Source organism: Andrena cerasifolii, chromosome 3 (assembly GCF_050908995.1).
Source record: "Andrena cerasifolii isolate SP2316 chromosome 3, iyAndCera1_principal, whole genome shotgun sequence".
In the NCBI taxonomy this organism is placed as follows: domain Eukaryota; kingdom Metazoa; phylum Arthropoda; class Insecta; order Hymenoptera; family Andrenidae; genus Andrena; species Andrena cerasifolii.
Window position 1 is genome coordinate 24,040,735 of NC_135120.1, and position 16,230 is coordinate 24,056,964.

Here is a 16,230-nt window from a genome sequence, read left to right on the forward strand (position 1 = left end):
TCTATATACATATGTACACAGCTTTACATGGATATGGTATTGTATATGTATAGGACTTTTTATGGAGTTTCACGGTAACTGTATATCTCTTAACATAAAATTCGCCAAATTGCAACTTTACATCGAAATATCTCAGCTGATAAGGCACGTAGGAACAAAACGAAGACACGTTTCTTATGTAAATCAAGCCCAAGCTGTCCATTAAGACCATTCAAAACTTAATCGGATCAACCATTATTGAGTTTCGATAATCGAAAGGTTCTTCCAAAAACTGCCGGTGTAATATAGGCACGGTCATCTCGCGCTGTGCATGTATGTACTTGCCGCGAGACACTACCGTCTCTCTTGATATTAATGCCGATGTTACAGATGCATATCAAAAGCCCGGTCAACGTCGGGTACTTTAAGCTAGTAATTTATAAAGCTTGGAATTGGTTATCGTAATTGTCCGAACCAAGTATAACGAGAGCACGTACATACATACAACTTACATAGTAAGTTCTAATGATGATACTAGAATCGATACTTGAGAGTAAAATCTTTATTTGTATCGATACACAATCATGAAATTAAAAGATACACATATATGTCTCCTGTAACGTTCACGCGCGTTATCATAATTCTAGCTGTTGTGTCTTTCTCGTACTTACACGAAATAAGCGACTTGTGAGCCATGACACATCAGTCACATACCTACATACCCATTACCCTAGGCTCCTCTCTCGTCTCTATTATCAAATAAAACATTCGTGTTTACATACGTAACTATATACGCAAAGATTAATATGTATGTATTACATATTCTCGCTTATGTATCTTGCAAGAATGTACAACGAGTAGACTTTGAGAAAACTTGCTTGCAGTGTGAGACACTCGAGGTCGGCCGCGGCGCGAGGACGGTTGGCTTATGCAAGAAAATTTTTGGCGCTCCTTTGCGCACCTGGGTTTCTATTTAATATGTTTAGCCTTTACAGAGTACACAAAAAAAAACAATAGAATTGCGTTTACATTTTGTTTATGTGCGAGTTGGATTCCTTTATTATTAAGCGTGCGATATAGATTTTATAGTTTTTTTAAGCTTTTTCTGGCGCCCTTATACGGCGCATAACTTGCATAATGGGGGTTCCGCCGCCGCGCCGCGCCAACCTTGGTCATTGGTCAGACACTGACCACCGTAATCCGTACATGTATGTACCTAAATACATGTAGTCGTGTACGTGGGGTAATTATTTACAAAAGGGCAGGAATCGCTTCCTATAGTATCGGAATTTTTCCTATAGTATCTACACGTTGCCGTCGCTCGGCTTTAGTTTTCTAGATATTCGCGAGCAAACTGTGACCCGTAGTTGCGGTTTGGGTTAGCCGTTGGATGGTTTAGCGGGCTCTCGGGAGATCTACACATTTATTTATCTTAAATCTCCCAAAAGTTGCCAGCTCACCCGCCCGATGTACCTGAACCAGCTACCGATTACAGTTTCTCGCAAATATCCCGACCCGAAAACTAACGTCGACCGACTACAACAAGTACAGAGAAAAAGTTGTTTAGAATCACAACTTTGACAATAGCATATTTCAAGGTCATCGAAATCGACGAGCACTTGTCCTTTTGTAAATAATCACCGCACGTATTATTATTATGTACCTACTTGGTAGCACGAAGAGCGTGCCATCAACTTTCGATTCTTTGTATTTAATACAATATTTTACTACTTTTACTTTATTCGCAGACATCTTACATTAACGGGGTCGCGTAGAATTGATTCTGCTGATAGACGGACCAATGTTGTGTCGCGTAGCCTATTTAAATCCACCCATATTTACGACCACGAGTAGACACTTGTGTACATATAAATATTATACTCATACGCATACACACACACACACACACACATATATATATATGTTTAACATGGATATTCTCTCGATTGTCAGTCGATAGATTTATTATTTACTTGTTGATCCCACATCGAGTACAACTTGATTGTCACATTTAAACAACGACTACTCTTTCTCTCTCTCCCTCTCTCTATTCTTGTTCTCCTTTTGATGCAAGTGTAAATACTTGACACAAAGTAATTACGTAACAAATCCGCAGTACACCTCTCGCTATACGGTTAATTATAATTTCTTTGTTTTACGTAGGTGTTGATGTTTTTCGATATTTTATGAACGGCAAACTATATTATACGTAAAAATTCTTTAATGGAGAAGCTCAACAGCTGTTGGCAGGTTTAATGCGATCAAATCAGTACGTTTGAAGCTAGAAAGCAAACATCGCGCGTCGCATCGGTACATCTCGTCACGATACACGCGCCAAAGTAGAAAATCAAAAGGAACCGGCTAGTATGCCTATAATGAAAATATGCAAACACGATAATCGACTAAAAGTGTCTACTGCTTATACCGGACTGAAAAATTCGTATAGCGTGTAGCAGTCAAGTCGAAGAATTTAATCCACCCCTGGGTCTAAGGTGAACTGTTTCGTGAGATAAGTAGTTGTTCCCTCGTGTTATCTAGCGCGCAACGCGTAATGATGCCTTTTATTGTTGTATTATTGAATGAATGGTTGCTCAGCATGTTTTACGGTAATTCTGGAAGGCAGCAACTGATTAGGGTCTCGTGAAGCGGTACGGCCGGGGCGTCCAGGCGAATAATTCTACGAAAACAATAGATATGTACACCGATAGTATGCGTCTTTTTCAGCGTCTATTATTTCTACTTAAAATTAGATAGTAGGGACTATGGCCCGCAACGTGCACACATAATTTTACATAACGCTACCACGCGGCGCGGCGTTACAGATTCCGTAACCCTGCGATGGAATGATGAGTTAGTTTACGAAACGCGTGGTTGGCTACCAATGAAACACACAAGTATCGAGATTACCATGGTACATATACACACATATAAGGTGAGAGCTAAATACGCGAGTGAGCGCCGTTTCAATAACAGGTGTACCCATGCACCTACCGTTATGTGTAAGCTGCATGTGTGTTAGGTGATGACTTTAAAACTTTTGCCATAACGGGGTTTTTGCAGGATGCGAGGTCAAGAGGCAAGTCGAACGATGCATACGTTAATTACACTAGTTTACAGCCATTTTGAGCAGCAGATGCCAGTATTTTTTTAACGAATCGTAAGTACGTCTCTGAAGATCCATTTCTTGTATTCTCACTTGAATTTTTTCCCGGAAAATCTGGGTGACATAAATGACGAACACGGAGAAAGGTTCCACCAGGATATGAAGGGTATATTTGGTTCCTCATAAGAGAAACGAATCCCAAAACGAACAAAAGACAAAAAAATCCAGAGCCAGAACCATTTCTAAAACACACATATGCACACGTATGTATTAACAAAATACTTGAACAAATGTACAGAATGAATTAAAATTGAAATAACACAATAAAATGGGGAAAAACACAAACACTGAGAAAAATGAAATTTTAGTGTTTTCACACAATTGTCTGTAGCTTCGGTATTTATCTATAGATTTTCTTCGATAGCAGCTTGTTTTCTCCGTAAAGGTGCAGACTCAACGCAAGAAATGAGAAACTGGACCCATTGTTGAGATTTCGATTCTTCCCAGATGTTTAAATGAATCGTCGATGTCAATTTCGGTCGAAAAAAATGACTTTTTCTTAACATATTTCCTTCGATTTCGCCCGAACTAGTGAACCAATTTGAGAATCCTGCCAGGGACATTTGTTGGTAATTCAATTATCCTTAATTTCATATAATATTCGCAATTAAGTGGGACCACCTTTTTGACAGACAGGTAAAAAGTTCACCAATCGATATCTCCAAAACGCATCCATAGAAATTTTTTTAGACCTTATTTTCGGAATCAGCGGGCCATTTTACATAAGATAACAATAGTGGCATCTGCTGCGCTTTTTTTTTTTTATTTTGTAAACTAGTGTAATTAATTAACAAGAAGAATGAACGTGGACGTTTAAATTATTGTTCTTGGAAGCGTTCGATCCGATCGCGCCTTTCGAAATCGCGTAACTCTTTATCGATCGAATCGCGTGCTCCTTATTACAGTTTATAGTTACGGAGAAGTGTGTAACAACGACGATTAAGTAGAGCTGGGAACTCGCTCGCACGCCTAATGTTGCAGCACAATATTATTCGAGACTTAAGTCATCATATAGGGGTGCACGTAAGTATTTCTCGTGCGATACTTTGCAAGACCCCGCGGTCTTCCTCGGTTTCTTTTTGTGCCCCAGAAGACTGACATCGAGCGATGAAACTCGGACAAAGGGATCTAATGCGGAAAAAACTAATAATTGATTAAACATTGCAATGTTTAAAGCTCACGACCGCGTCCACAACTGACGATGACCGCCAAGTTTGTGTATGTATGTATGTAGTTTGTTCGATGATCATCAGGTTGGGGAATGAATGGCGATAAGAGCGATGCAAAACTATGGTATTTAGAATCGCGCGCATTATTGCAATTTACCATTGTTAGTAAAGCACGGACAGAGCGTGTTTAATATTCGATTGCAGAATCCACGTGCACGATGATTCCAAGCAGCGATGCTATCCACACCTTTCAGTCTACTTCCTACAAAAACGTACATTTTCTCGATTAGCATCAAGATACCAAAATTGTTCCAAATGGGGCGAGGGGGAAGCGTAAGCCGCGATTACAGTATCTATTATAGTTCGAATCTTGTCCTTACCTTCGGTATCGCAGTCACTTGACTGAAATATTACAAACAGAATGGTCAGCAAATAGTAACTGTACATATTTAGCAAAAAGGTTTAAAAGTCGGGCGATATTTACCGTTGAATGGACTTGTCTGTTGGTGGCCTGTGTGGTAGCCGTCTCTATAACTTCGCTCACAAACTTGGTAGTTTCTCTCATCAGTTCCTCGTCGTCTTTAAAAGCTTCCTTCTTTTCGTCCAAGCTCCCTGTGGCCAAAATCTTTTCCCGTTCCGCCATGCTCCATTTACAAGAAGAGGAGACATGGCTCATTCCGTCGGTCATCGTTATTTCGTAGGTAGGTACCCGTTCCTTTTTAGATCAACTCTATTAAAAAGTAATTCAGAGCGACTAAACGTTGGCAATAAAGAATTACTCAACTCTCGACCGTGAAATTAAAAAGCTGTGCTTGCTTGCTTGCTTGCTTCCTTTCTTTCCCTCCTTATCTTCTAATCCTTCTCCCCCACCCCCCACCCCCCCGCCCCCACTAATCCCCCTACTCCCCCTCCTTCTTCTTCTTCCTCTTCTTCCTTTTCTTCTTCTTTCCCCGCTGTAGGAGAAAATTATTGAACTTGAGACTTGTGTATCGTTGAGAAATATCGAGACAATCGCGTGGCCCTCGTTACCTCGCTTCACTCGTACTTTACTATCGTAACAATAAACAAAATCCTCGATTACCGCTCCCCCGTTTCACTCTCCTGTATAAGAACGCATACATGGCACACAAGTGTTTTTTTTTACATGTACCTGTTTATAGACGGATTAACTGCAAATGCAAGTCGCGGGAACGTGACGAATTATAGAACAACCATGGCGAGAAAAAACTATACACAGAATAATTCGTAGCAGCTTGCTACGTCGTCTCCGATACGACTTGCAAAAATTCTCGCAATTAATAGAGGAATCGCGACACTAAACAGAGTAGGTAGCTATTGTAAGTATACATGTACGATGGAATCGACTCATCGATGAAGTATTAAATCCTAAGTACATACAGAAATATGCGTATAGTAATGTACATTGTACATTAAAGAAACAATAGGGTAAAAAGAGGAAAAGAACGGAAGAAACATTTCACTTACATTTGTAGAAAAGCTCGACAGAGGGGAGGTTGACCTTTCTAGCGTAGATATCGAGCTACAGGTGGTGCGCATTCGTTTTACGCGAGACCCCAGATCCGGACTACTAGCCGATGTCGGCATGCATTCAAGCCGCTGCTAGCCCTGTTATCGGCATGATGGCCGATAGTACCTATTTCAACCTTGCCACGGATCGATTGAATCTAGAGTCTGTCATCAGTAATGCACCGTAATTCAATTAAACAACTTTAATCGGTTCGCGTGTTTCAAGAATATTTCTTTCATCACGCGTTTTTACACCATCTTTAATAGCTTCTCCGCGCGTGCTTATTTATCCCGTCTCCCGCCCTTGTTGTCGAGCCAAATAATTAGAAACTACGCGAGCCGCATATCGGAATCGTTAATGGTAATCGCAGGTATCTCGTTGGTGAAAAAAATGATGGATAACGATCGATACGTGCGTACATGTTCCGAATTATGTATCGTGCTTCGCGGTACGTCCGACCACTGATTCACCACCTCGTAACGATCGAACGTCTGCCAGCCTCAGCTGCTGGCTTGGTCTACCTACCACCTTCCTACCTACCTACCTACCTACCTACCTACCTACCTACCTATCTACCTACCTACCTACCTCACCGAATATCACCCGGGGGAAACATTTCGGAGCATGCGTCGAACCCCGCGCGACTATTAACTACCTATCCGTTTCCAAGTTACGCGCGCGGTTCACCACCCTCTCTTTTTACTCCCCCTCTATAAACAGGGTATAAACTACTCAACGCTCTACGATGCAAACCTCTTTTTTCTATTTTCTTACTTCCTTTCAGCTTGTTCTGCCACACATTTTCATCATCATCGCCTCTCGAAAACAAAATGAAGAGAAGGGGGAATGGTGAGGAGTCGGTGGGCGGGTGGTTGGGCGCTTGGGAGGCATATCTAAACATAGCGAGAGATCAATATAATTGGATACTTGAAAATTTCCCGCTGAAAAAGCATCTTGCTATTCCGCTCGTGTAATCATCTAAGAATATACATATATGTAAAATAAAGGGATTCGAGAATGAAATTGTCGAATAAAAGGAAATGAAACAATATGCTCAACAGTTGTGTATTGTAGGTACAATGCGTTTCCCACGAGTTTTAGTCAAGACGTAAAACTTTCAATGCGATGATACAAATACATACTATGCTAAATAAAAGGACACGGCGCGCACATCTCGGAAGCGGAAGGTTACAAATTGTCATTGTATTCATCGTCAAGTTGTACAACAAATCCTATTATTTTCTGCCTCTTCTCCTTCTCGAAAACACGCGTATACAATACAATCTCCAGCCTTGCTGAATAATTTTTGCCGCGCGATTTCGTCGAAACCGTGCTAATTTCGCTAGAGAGGACTTACGCATCGTTAGGTCATGCTCCTCTCGCGATTTATTGTATAAACTACGTTGTTCGTCGAGTTGCTTCTGCAAGACGGTAAACTTATAGGTATATGTACATAATATGTATCCTACGAAAGTCGATCGAGTACTTCGAAAAAGGACTACCTAATACACGGTAGAAAATACTGTATTTGTGGGTGGTGGATGAAGCGAACCTGAATAACGGTATATTCGTCTTCGATCAAACCATGTTCGACCAGGAGTCCAGCTTTACAACTATAAAGTTTTGCAATGTCATCATCATACCTTGCCATTTGCTTCAAGTATCGTTCCTTGCTATCAAAGCTATAAAATTACAATGCAATTCATCGTAATCTTTGCAACTGTACATATCTAATAATACGTAAACACGTGATTCTTCTCCCAATTATCTCCCTTACCGTAAGTCCCGCATGTCGTTTTCCCTCGAACAATGCGTATTATTCATAGTCATCAAGTAGAACACGAACAAGTCTATTTCTTTTTCTATACATGCTTTTCGCATCTGGTTCTTCGGATTCATAGTTGACATCTTCGAGGAGAATTCCGCCCTGCGAAAATTTTCCGTTGGCATTTCATACGAAACAGTTGATATCAAACTGAATTATACATATGTATTCTGTTTTTCAGAGCAAAAAATTATTTACATTTTCATCGTAAATACGCGTTTCAAATTTTCCTTCATCTTCTCCTTTTTCAACATCCACGCTTTCCAATCTCTCTCAGCATTTTGTTGGAAATGAACAAAATGCGATCTTTGTTTTCGAAGGTCAACCGCCCGTTCTGTTAAAGTCCATGGACGCAGTTACCACGCCGAATAAATATAATATAGTTTTACAGAACAGCGAGCGTTAATTCTGTATCCGTTATTACGCGCGATTTATAATCATTACATACGTTCCACTTTAATCCCAGCTTTCGTAATGCACTTCGTAAGGTCGGCGGGCAATTTTACGTTGCGGAACAGTTCCTCGTTCGGCATTTGTTTCGCTCGATTTTCAATCAAACAACAAAGTAACTTGATCACATCGAACAAAATATTCATTCGTGGATAGAAATTTTCTTTGGACATACTGTGCGCGTCAATCATATCCTGCGAGTACTGAAATAAAACTGTACACGCTAAAATCATGCCAAATAATTTACAGCCATTTTACTGCTCTCTACTTTTGTATTATTTACTTTTCATATTTCATAGCAAGCGTTATGTTGTACATACGAGTATATACGATTAGCACTCTAACGTGTTTAACATTCGCAAGTATTCCCAACGTATAATATATCTTTATCCTCTCCATTCTCTTGCTCACGCGACTCTACACACCTAAGTATATATATCCGTCCCATTTTCTCGTTCGTATTCTCACTTTCAATATGTGTACATGTACTTACTTTTCTTGCAAGTGTCGTTAAAAGCTGATCCATGAAGACGGTCCGAGGAGTACAAGTCCTGCGATACCTATCGAAGGAAAATGTCTACCATGTGTCGGACGTATCTATACGTATAAATATCTATACGAATGTAAAAATTCGCGTAAACGGAGTTTAGAGCATATATATGCTCTAAGAAACGGAGCAATCAACGATTCCCGTGACCATGGTTACACGCTGTCGTGGTAATGGAGGTGAGAAATTCGGTAAAACAAGTTATCAATGAAACTACAACTACTTGGAAGAAAATTCTTTGTTAACAATCGGGATTAATAAAATGAAGCTATTGCTAAGAGAATAAATATATATATATATACTGCACTCTAGAATTAAACAAATTTTATTTACAAAATTATCACACAAATTAATCGGTTCATTCGAGCAAGGCTTGTTTCATACAATGGGCCCACCGCATCATTTTGCAAGTCCTTTACGTTTTCCGTGTCGTCCACTCCAATACAATACCTACACATTTGCGGCACACGGCGTTATCGGTAAACCCTTTGACGCTCGGCATTGGTAATTTCGGGGTTTTTCAATTTGCCATGACCCGCTCTGCTCCCTGGCATTGTTACTGAATACGTGAAATTTCTAAAAAAAATACACGTAAAACAAAATGTCCAAAAATACTACAGATCGTATTAAATAAATGTGTTACACGCAGAAATAAGGATCTGTAGGGTTAATATAAATAAATAAAACACCTGGATTATTGCTCCGATTCTGATAGAGAACTTCAGTTCTACATTAATATAAACATTTGAAAGATAGACAGGAAACCGAAAGGCCGATAGAGGAAGACCGTGTAGCCGGGTGGCCGGTGGATAGTGAGAGGCTGGGAGGGTGATACGGTAGGTTGGGTTAGGTATATCGAAGCCGGACTCTCCCGGTATTGCCATTTTGTGCTCTTACTCGAAGAAAATAAGATTGCGCATGCGCGATCACAACCAATCGCCAATGCGGCACCAGAGTACCACGTGACCATAGTTCCTCGCTCCCCGGAAACTGCTTCGACACCCGCAACTATTGCTCCGTCCCTATATATTCCTACGTCCATGGGCAAGAAGTATTCTACGTGAAAAAGGAGGAATCTGGTAGTACCTTATCCATGGGCTTGCGAGAGAATTGTTTGTTTCAGTTCATAGGGCGGTATTCTCAGTCGCTACTTATTCTTAAGCAAATGTTTAAGCATGCGGTATCCTCTATTAACCTAGTAGTTAGTAAAGGCCGCCGAATGCTTAAGCATTTGCTTAAGAATAAGTAGCGACTGAGAATACCGCCCATAGAATTCATAGCCCCCTCGCGGTAAATCTAGTAGGTTCGGCAAACAGAGTGTCGCTACGTGTCGCTACTGCTGCTACTTGCGTCGCGCAGGTCGCGCACAGCCGATCTTACGGGTTTGTCGCCTCAGCGACCCATCTAGATGGTGCAACTGTAATGCAAGTATCGCAAACTTGTTCGAGAGTCGTCTGCGACAAAACGACACTGTCGTGACACAACAAATATGGCGTATCGCGGTGTTAAAGGTTCCGATCCATTCGTTTCTAAAACATCGCGTAATGAACGTTTCGCGCAAATGTCCAAGCAAGAACAAATTATTCAGCAAAAGAAACTCGAGATACAAGCGAAGATGCAAGAGCAAAAAGCGAAAGCAGCCGTGGAGAATATGAAAAAGACAAATGCGTTAGTCCCGAATTCGATAGCGAATAAAGCCAACTCTACCAAGTAAGTATGTATGTAGTTGCTATCTTGCTCTGATCTTTTCAAGCTTGTTACTGCGTCAAACTGCCTTTGCGACTCCTCAGCAGTAGCATGACGAGTTGATGATTTCTTTCCGCCACGCAGTTTTACAATTGTTTCGTTACCAATGTTGGTTATGTGCCAACATTTGCGGCTATATACACATGTGTAGGCGCGTACAGCGTACGTGCGTACGTTCTCGCTCACATCTAGGACGAAGCGGCAAATAAAACGGCCGGCGTTAATTTTAATACTATCAATCGAGATCGGTGACATTACAATTTGGCCCGTTTAGTTACTCTTACGATACAATCATCTCTCTTTACAGAAAACAGGAAGAGAAACCAGCCATTTCGCAAACGATCAATTTGTTCGCCAATGACGGCAGCTTTTTAGATCAGTTCAAAAAGATCGCGAGTAACAAAGGATCGGGGAAAATGGAATCAACGTACTGCGTAAAATCCGAAGAGAAGAAGGAAGAAAGAAGCAACGAAGATACACGAGAGAAGGAACGAAAAAGAAATCACGATAAGAGCAGAGATTGGGAGAACAGAAGGGATCGCAGAAGAGCCGATTCTCGGTGGGAAAAAAACTCTTACAAGAGGCACAGCTCTTCCTCGAGTCCATCCCCAACCAGATCTAACACAGCACCCGAAAGCCCGGAAGCTCGACGCTCCTTTAATCAATTACCTTCCAACGGGCAGCGCGCTCAACACAGTCTGCAACAATTTCTTCCTCGAAATGGAAATCCTCTTTCCGTTCCACCAACCCTGGTGTCTCTGCCTATAATACTCCCTACCGCCGTACCACCACCAAACATGAGGAATATCGTAACCAATGTTCCTCCTCCGAATCTGTCGAGAATGCCACCACCAAAAAATGTGACCAATGCTTATCCTGGTGTAGACGATCGATCCAGAGACCCAAGAATCCAAATATCACCGTCTCAAGTGATCCATCCACCTCCGCCACCACCCCCTCCCCCTCTACAGACTATTCCACCCAATACCAATATACCTCCACCGAATATGCACATTTCTCGGACGATACCACCTAATCTACAAAATTTACCACCTCCTCCTCCACCTCCTCCGGCACCTTCTTCATCTTCATCGTCATTATCATCGTCGTCGTCGTCGTCGTCATCGCCATCGCCATTATCGTCCTTGTCATCCTCCTCCTGCTGCTCGACCTCCTCTTCCTCCTCCTCCTCCTCCACTTCCTCCTGTTCAACGTCATCAGTGTTGCAGCTGCCGTCTTCGTTACCGTTGTCATCGTCGTCGTCAACGTCGTCATCAGCGTCGTTTTCATTGCCATCATTGGCGCCCTCGCCATCCGGGTCGTCATCAACCTCAGTGACATCGGGCACGCAACAACGCCTAATTTCCAGCGGACGACAATGCGGTTTACCACCCCCCGCAGCTCTACAACCTACGAATTTACCGCCCCCGAATATTCCACCTCCCAACTTGTTACCAGCAATGACACAAATGCCGCCGAGCATGATGCCGATTCCGGCCTCGCAGACAATCGTGGTCAGTGTACCGAACGCATCGAACGTACCAAACGTCCCCCCACCGAATGTGATGTCACCTGTGATGATGTCTGCTCCACCTCCGGTTCACAGTTTACCATCATCAAGTATAAATTCAGTTCCACCGCCAAACTTGAATATTCCGCCTCCAAACGTACCACCCCCTTCTATCATCCAAAACACCGGTCCACCCCCTCCTTTGATGTCAACCAGTTGTTCGCTTCCTAATCAAGTCGCACAGGTACTAATGCTGGGACCACCCAACATTCAAGTGCCACCACCACCGGCGAGGCCAATGGCCGGCCCGCAACCTACCAAACAGCCAGGTACGACATGTCCAACATTTTCAACTGTTGATTCTTCGTTTCGACGTATCGCCGCGCGCCTCGGTCTGTTACGCGGAAAACACGTTTTGCTCGCTGTTAAAACTAATCGCCGCCGGTTCGAGCCATCTGGATAAGGCACAAGCGCGTGCGATACGCCAAGCATGCAAGACGCGTGGGCGAACGTGAGATGCGTGCGTGTACGCGTGTATCTATCGAGACCATCCGTGTGTAGACATGTGTCTATATGTTTTACGATACAGAAACGCGAGCAAACAATTGTAAATATACAAGTTTTAGCGTTGTTACGCATGTCTGACAAAGTCTTCCAAGTGTGTCCCGTAGAGGCTGAGCAACTGGCACGCATCGTCGCTGACTGCGGGGATGAAATCGAACAGGAAGCGCGAGAGAAGAATGCCCAAGATCCTAAATTATGGTAACTACTGTCCTCACTGGTCCCCGTCTCATCCGTGCTATAACGCGACGCGGTTGCCTCGTTTCCTTCTTCTACTTTAGCTCGCGTATCGATCCTTGCGTCTCGGTATTTCTCTAGTTCTACGCGTTAACAGTAGCAGAGTGTAAAATCGTATAGGTACGCGTGCCTACCTATAGCGTATATAATCGCCGTCGACGCACAAATTTGCATGTACTCGCATAGTACGTAGAGACAGGTACCGCCGCCGCCGCCGTCGTCGTATCGCCTTAGTTGATGGCGGTTTCTCCTTTCCAAAAGTCTGTTCCTGTGATGCTTTATATCGGGTCACTCGTACGTCGTCCATCTCTCTGTGATTCCATTTCAACGGTACCCTATATGCGTGCATGCATTCAACTAGTCGATTCGCGTTGCGTTGTTGAACAACGGCGATCGGATACGCGGTTTCCGATCGTTGCGACACTCTTCTTCTCCTCCAGCCCCGCCACCTCTTTTCCTGGATCTTTTTTCTTTTTTTTCTTTTTTTTTTCTTCTTTTTTTTGTAACAAACGATCCCGATCTAGGAGAACATGTTGATCGACAGAGTCTCAAGTATTGTTTTAATCAAGGTTTCTGCACCAAAAGCAAAGTGCAGCGTATCTGCAGTACAGGGGGTTGGTGGCAAAGTTTCGTGCCGAAAAATTCGCCAAGGAGATTAAAGACAGCGGCGCGGAACCGTATTGCCCGGAAGAGGCTCTCAGCGATAACGACGATAGCGAACAAAGTCATATTAACAAACATGTTCCTTCGCAAGGTGAGTGTGTGGTGGGCATTCGTGTGAAATCGTTATGATGTGTAGCAGAGCGTATGTATGTGTTGTTTATACGCGCGTATGCACGCATGTTGTATGGAAAAAACAGCAAGGAAAACAGCAAGGAAAAGGGAAAGGGAGTTCAGTGGCAATTCTGTAGATCGGTCAATGGAGGAAAACAAAGAGGAACGTAGACGAAAAAGACGTAGTCGCTGGGGTGATGCAGACAATAAAGTAGTGTCTATCGCGGACATGAACAATTTATCCGCACACAAGCGAGACAGTGGCCTCTCGCAGCCGGGTATCGCGATTCCCGGTCAAATTGGACAACCGGCCGTAATAATTCCATCGTCGAAGGTGCAACATACGAAAGCGAAGAATCCCATGTTGACGAAAATTTCGAGGAACGATCCCGCGCTGATACAATACGCTCGACAAACTTTCGGCACGTTGGACCTTGCCGAGGAACAATGGAAGAAGGCAGAGGATCATTACAAGGTAATAGCGCTTTCTTTTGTTTATATAGTAAATATAAAGCGGCGGCGGTCTTTTTTCGGTATGATCAAAATCTCCATCAACCGCTTCCCCACTCAGATAAACCTTCTCTATCAAAATTTATTGAGAAAACGGGAAGAACTGAAACGCTTGGAGGCACAAGGAAAGCACAAATACGAGTACGATAGCGACGAGGAAACCGAAGGAGGTACCTGGGAACACAAGCTTAGATCCGCCGAAATGGAGGCTACTCAAATGTGGGCGGAAGAATTAACTGCTCAAGCGGAAGGGAAACATCATATCGGTGACTTCTTACCACCGGATGAACTTGATAAATTCATGGAACAATATAACGCGGTTAAGGAGGGAAGGGAACCCAATCTTGGCGATTACAAAGAGTACAAGCTCAAAGAAGATAACATTGGTGCGTTTAATAAAAATTTAACGACACGTTACACAAGTCTTGCTTGACGAGGCACCGTTCGATACATAATAATCTCTACGCGCAAATTCTCGATTTCGTAGGATTTCAAATGCTGCAGAAACTTGGCTGGAGCGAGGGACAAGGCTTGGGGAGCAAAGGCAACGGTCGCATCGAACCTATCAATAAGTACACAACTGTGATTCTTACCGCGCACATCCGCCGCGCATACGTATGTTTTTCCTCATACTCGCAAACTTTTGGTTTCACAGAGCAACCAACAGATTCGATAGCGCTGGTTTAGGTTCCGAAAGACCCGACGGTGTATCTAGGGATGACGACGAATTCGACGCGTATAGGAAGAGAATGATGCTCGCTTACAGATTTAGGCCTAATCCTTTGGTAAGAATTTTGTCCGATAAGAGAGTGATATGTATACATATCACGTTTCTCTCGCTACGACCAACTTGAATTTCTCTGTTTTCAGAATAATCCCCGGAGACCATATTACTAATAAGGGGAAAGGGAGCGTCACTGTATCGTATTTATGGCATTATATATCGAAATTTTCTATTTAGTTAAAGAATAAATAGTCGGTTATTTTGTATATTTGAAATTCTGTAAGCGAACATATTACGCCTGAACGGCGCGTTACCTGCTCGAAAAAGGGGGCAGTATAAAATTCAATAAACTAAATCCAGAGCTCGTTTATGTCGTGTAGTTGGAGTACGCACGCGCATGTGCGCGATATCCTTCCGGGTGCGTCCCGTGTACAATTTTCTTACCAATAGACTATTTTTAAAAGTAGTTTGTAAAAGCATACTTGAAAATATTTTACCGTTTAGTTTTATACACGCAATTCGCCCAAACGTTTGTTCGCAAAGGCAACGCAAACGTTCGCTGTTTACACAGTTCTGAATAGACTCTGACTCGTATCCTCATTCGTATTAACCAACGAGAGGGTGTTGCGAGTTTTTAAGCAACAGTCTATTCTAAACGCCGTAACAACCGAATACTACATAATATTACGTCTCGTCTCTACCATCTGCGAAAGAAAAAAACATTAAGTACCGAATACAAAAGTCGACGAGCGAACCAGCAATTATTTATTTATAGATTAATCTTTATCGTTTCATAGACCACTACGTTCAATATTCCTTTCCATTTTCCTCCGATTCAATTTCTCAGTTTTCTACTCGTTCGTTCCCGAGGTCATCTTTGGAATTTCAATGCATACTTGGCGTCGTCGACGCGGCCTAATAATCATGGAATGCGTATTTCACGGTAAAACCAGGTACGTAAGTATGTATAATAGATACGTGGTCGTTTCTAGACCAACGCGTCGTCGACGATTCGAGTCTATATGTACGTTTACCGAACGCGAGTAACCTGCCGCCACTGTACTTGTGTATAATCTACTAAATCTACGCATATAATATGTACGTAGCATATACATGAAATATTCGTCAAACTAATATCCGCGATGTTACGCTTGATGGTAAATGTAAACGAGATTTCACTGGTTATATAGCTCACGCGGTATCTGCATACATGTAGTACGCTCGATGTATCGGTAATCTTTTCTCTCCTCGATTATGTAGTAACCGAGCGACAAATGTAAAAGAATTTTTATCGGCTACCTTGTCCTACGCGACAATTATCGGGCAGCCACAATATTTACGGACACGAATGAGCGCGTGGCAACAGAGTACGCGCGTAGGTAGTATTCCAGGAATTTATATACTCGATTCACGTTTCTATTTTATTCTACGTGTTTATATTTCTATCCGTTTAGTTTCGTTCGCACCCAAATATGTATATAATGAAACGTGAACAAGGTACGTGTAG

The 16,230-nt window shown here is 42.6% G+C and overlaps 3 protein-coding genes and 1 long non-coding RNA gene across 9 annotated transcripts; 1 reads left to right on the forward strand and 3 right to left on the reverse strand.

The window, feature by feature from the left end:
- Positions 1-526: 526 nt before the first annotated feature.
- On the reverse strand, positions 527-5,172 carry LOC143366954 (uncharacterized). The gene is made up of 4 exons (XM_076808459.1): positions 4,796-5,172; positions 4,692-4,713; positions 4,469-4,573; positions 527-2,656 (listed from the first exon to the last, which is right to left on the reverse strand). The coding sequence occupies exons 1-4, from the start codon at positions 4,997-4,999 to the stop codon at positions 2,610-2,612; spliced, it is 378 nt and encodes a 125-aa protein (XP_076664574.1). The 5' UTR covers positions 5,000-5,172; the 3' UTR covers positions 527-2,609.
- A 33-nt stretch (positions 5,173-5,205) lies between these two features.
- Positions 5,206-6,768, reverse strand: LOC143366955 (uncharacterized). The gene is made up of 3 exons (XR_013084868.1): positions 6,420-6,768; positions 5,797-6,367; positions 5,206-5,264 (listed from the first exon to the last, which is right to left on the reverse strand). It is a non-coding gene; the product is annotated as an uncharacterized LOC143366955 (long non-coding RNA).
- A 220-nt stretch (positions 6,769-6,988) lies between these two features.
- On the reverse strand, positions 6,989-9,915 carry LOC143366953 (uncharacterized). Of its 3 annotated transcripts, none has more exons than XM_076808457.1 (7): positions 8,995-9,915; positions 8,608-8,711; positions 8,113-8,317; positions 7,863-7,998; positions 7,617-7,766; positions 7,483-7,521; positions 6,989-7,181 (listed from the first exon to the last, which is right to left on the reverse strand). In XM_076808457.1, exons 2-7 carry the CDS (start codon positions 8,638-8,640, stop codon positions 7,028-7,030), a joined length of 717 nt encoding a protein of 238 aa, XP_076664572.1. In that variant the 5' UTR covers positions 8,641-8,711; positions 8,995-9,915; the 3' UTR covers positions 6,989-7,027. The 3 variants fall into 3 exon arrangements, with proteins under 3 accessions (XP_076664572.1, XP_076664571.1, XP_076664573.1); XM_076808456.1 differs by having other exon boundaries at positions 6,989-7,260; positions 7,392-7,521; positions 8,995-9,503; XM_076808458.1 differs by having other exon boundaries at positions 7,059-7,260; positions 8,995-9,663.
- Positions 9,916-10,058: 143 nt separating this feature from the next.
- LOC143366945 (uncharacterized) lies at positions 10,059-15,093 on the forward strand. 4 transcript variants are annotated; one of them, XM_076808430.1, is made up of 9 exons: positions 10,059-10,371; positions 10,715-12,246; positions 12,577-12,679; positions 13,285-13,469; positions 13,576-13,964; positions 14,061-14,385; positions 14,487-14,571; positions 14,655-14,784; positions 14,870-15,093. In XM_076808430.1, the coding sequence occupies exons 1-9, from the start codon at positions 10,151-10,153 to the stop codon at positions 14,894-14,896; spliced, it is 2,997 nt and encodes a 998-aa protein (XP_076664545.1). In that variant the 5' UTR covers positions 10,059-10,150; the 3' UTR covers positions 14,897-15,093. The 4 variants fall into 4 exon arrangements, with proteins under 4 accessions (XP_076664545.1, XP_076664547.1, XP_076664546.1 ...); XM_076808432.1 differs by having other exon boundaries at positions 13,627-13,964; XM_076808431.1 differs by having other exon boundaries at positions 12,589-12,679.
- The last annotated feature ends 1,137 nt before the right edge of the window (positions 15,094-16,230 follow it).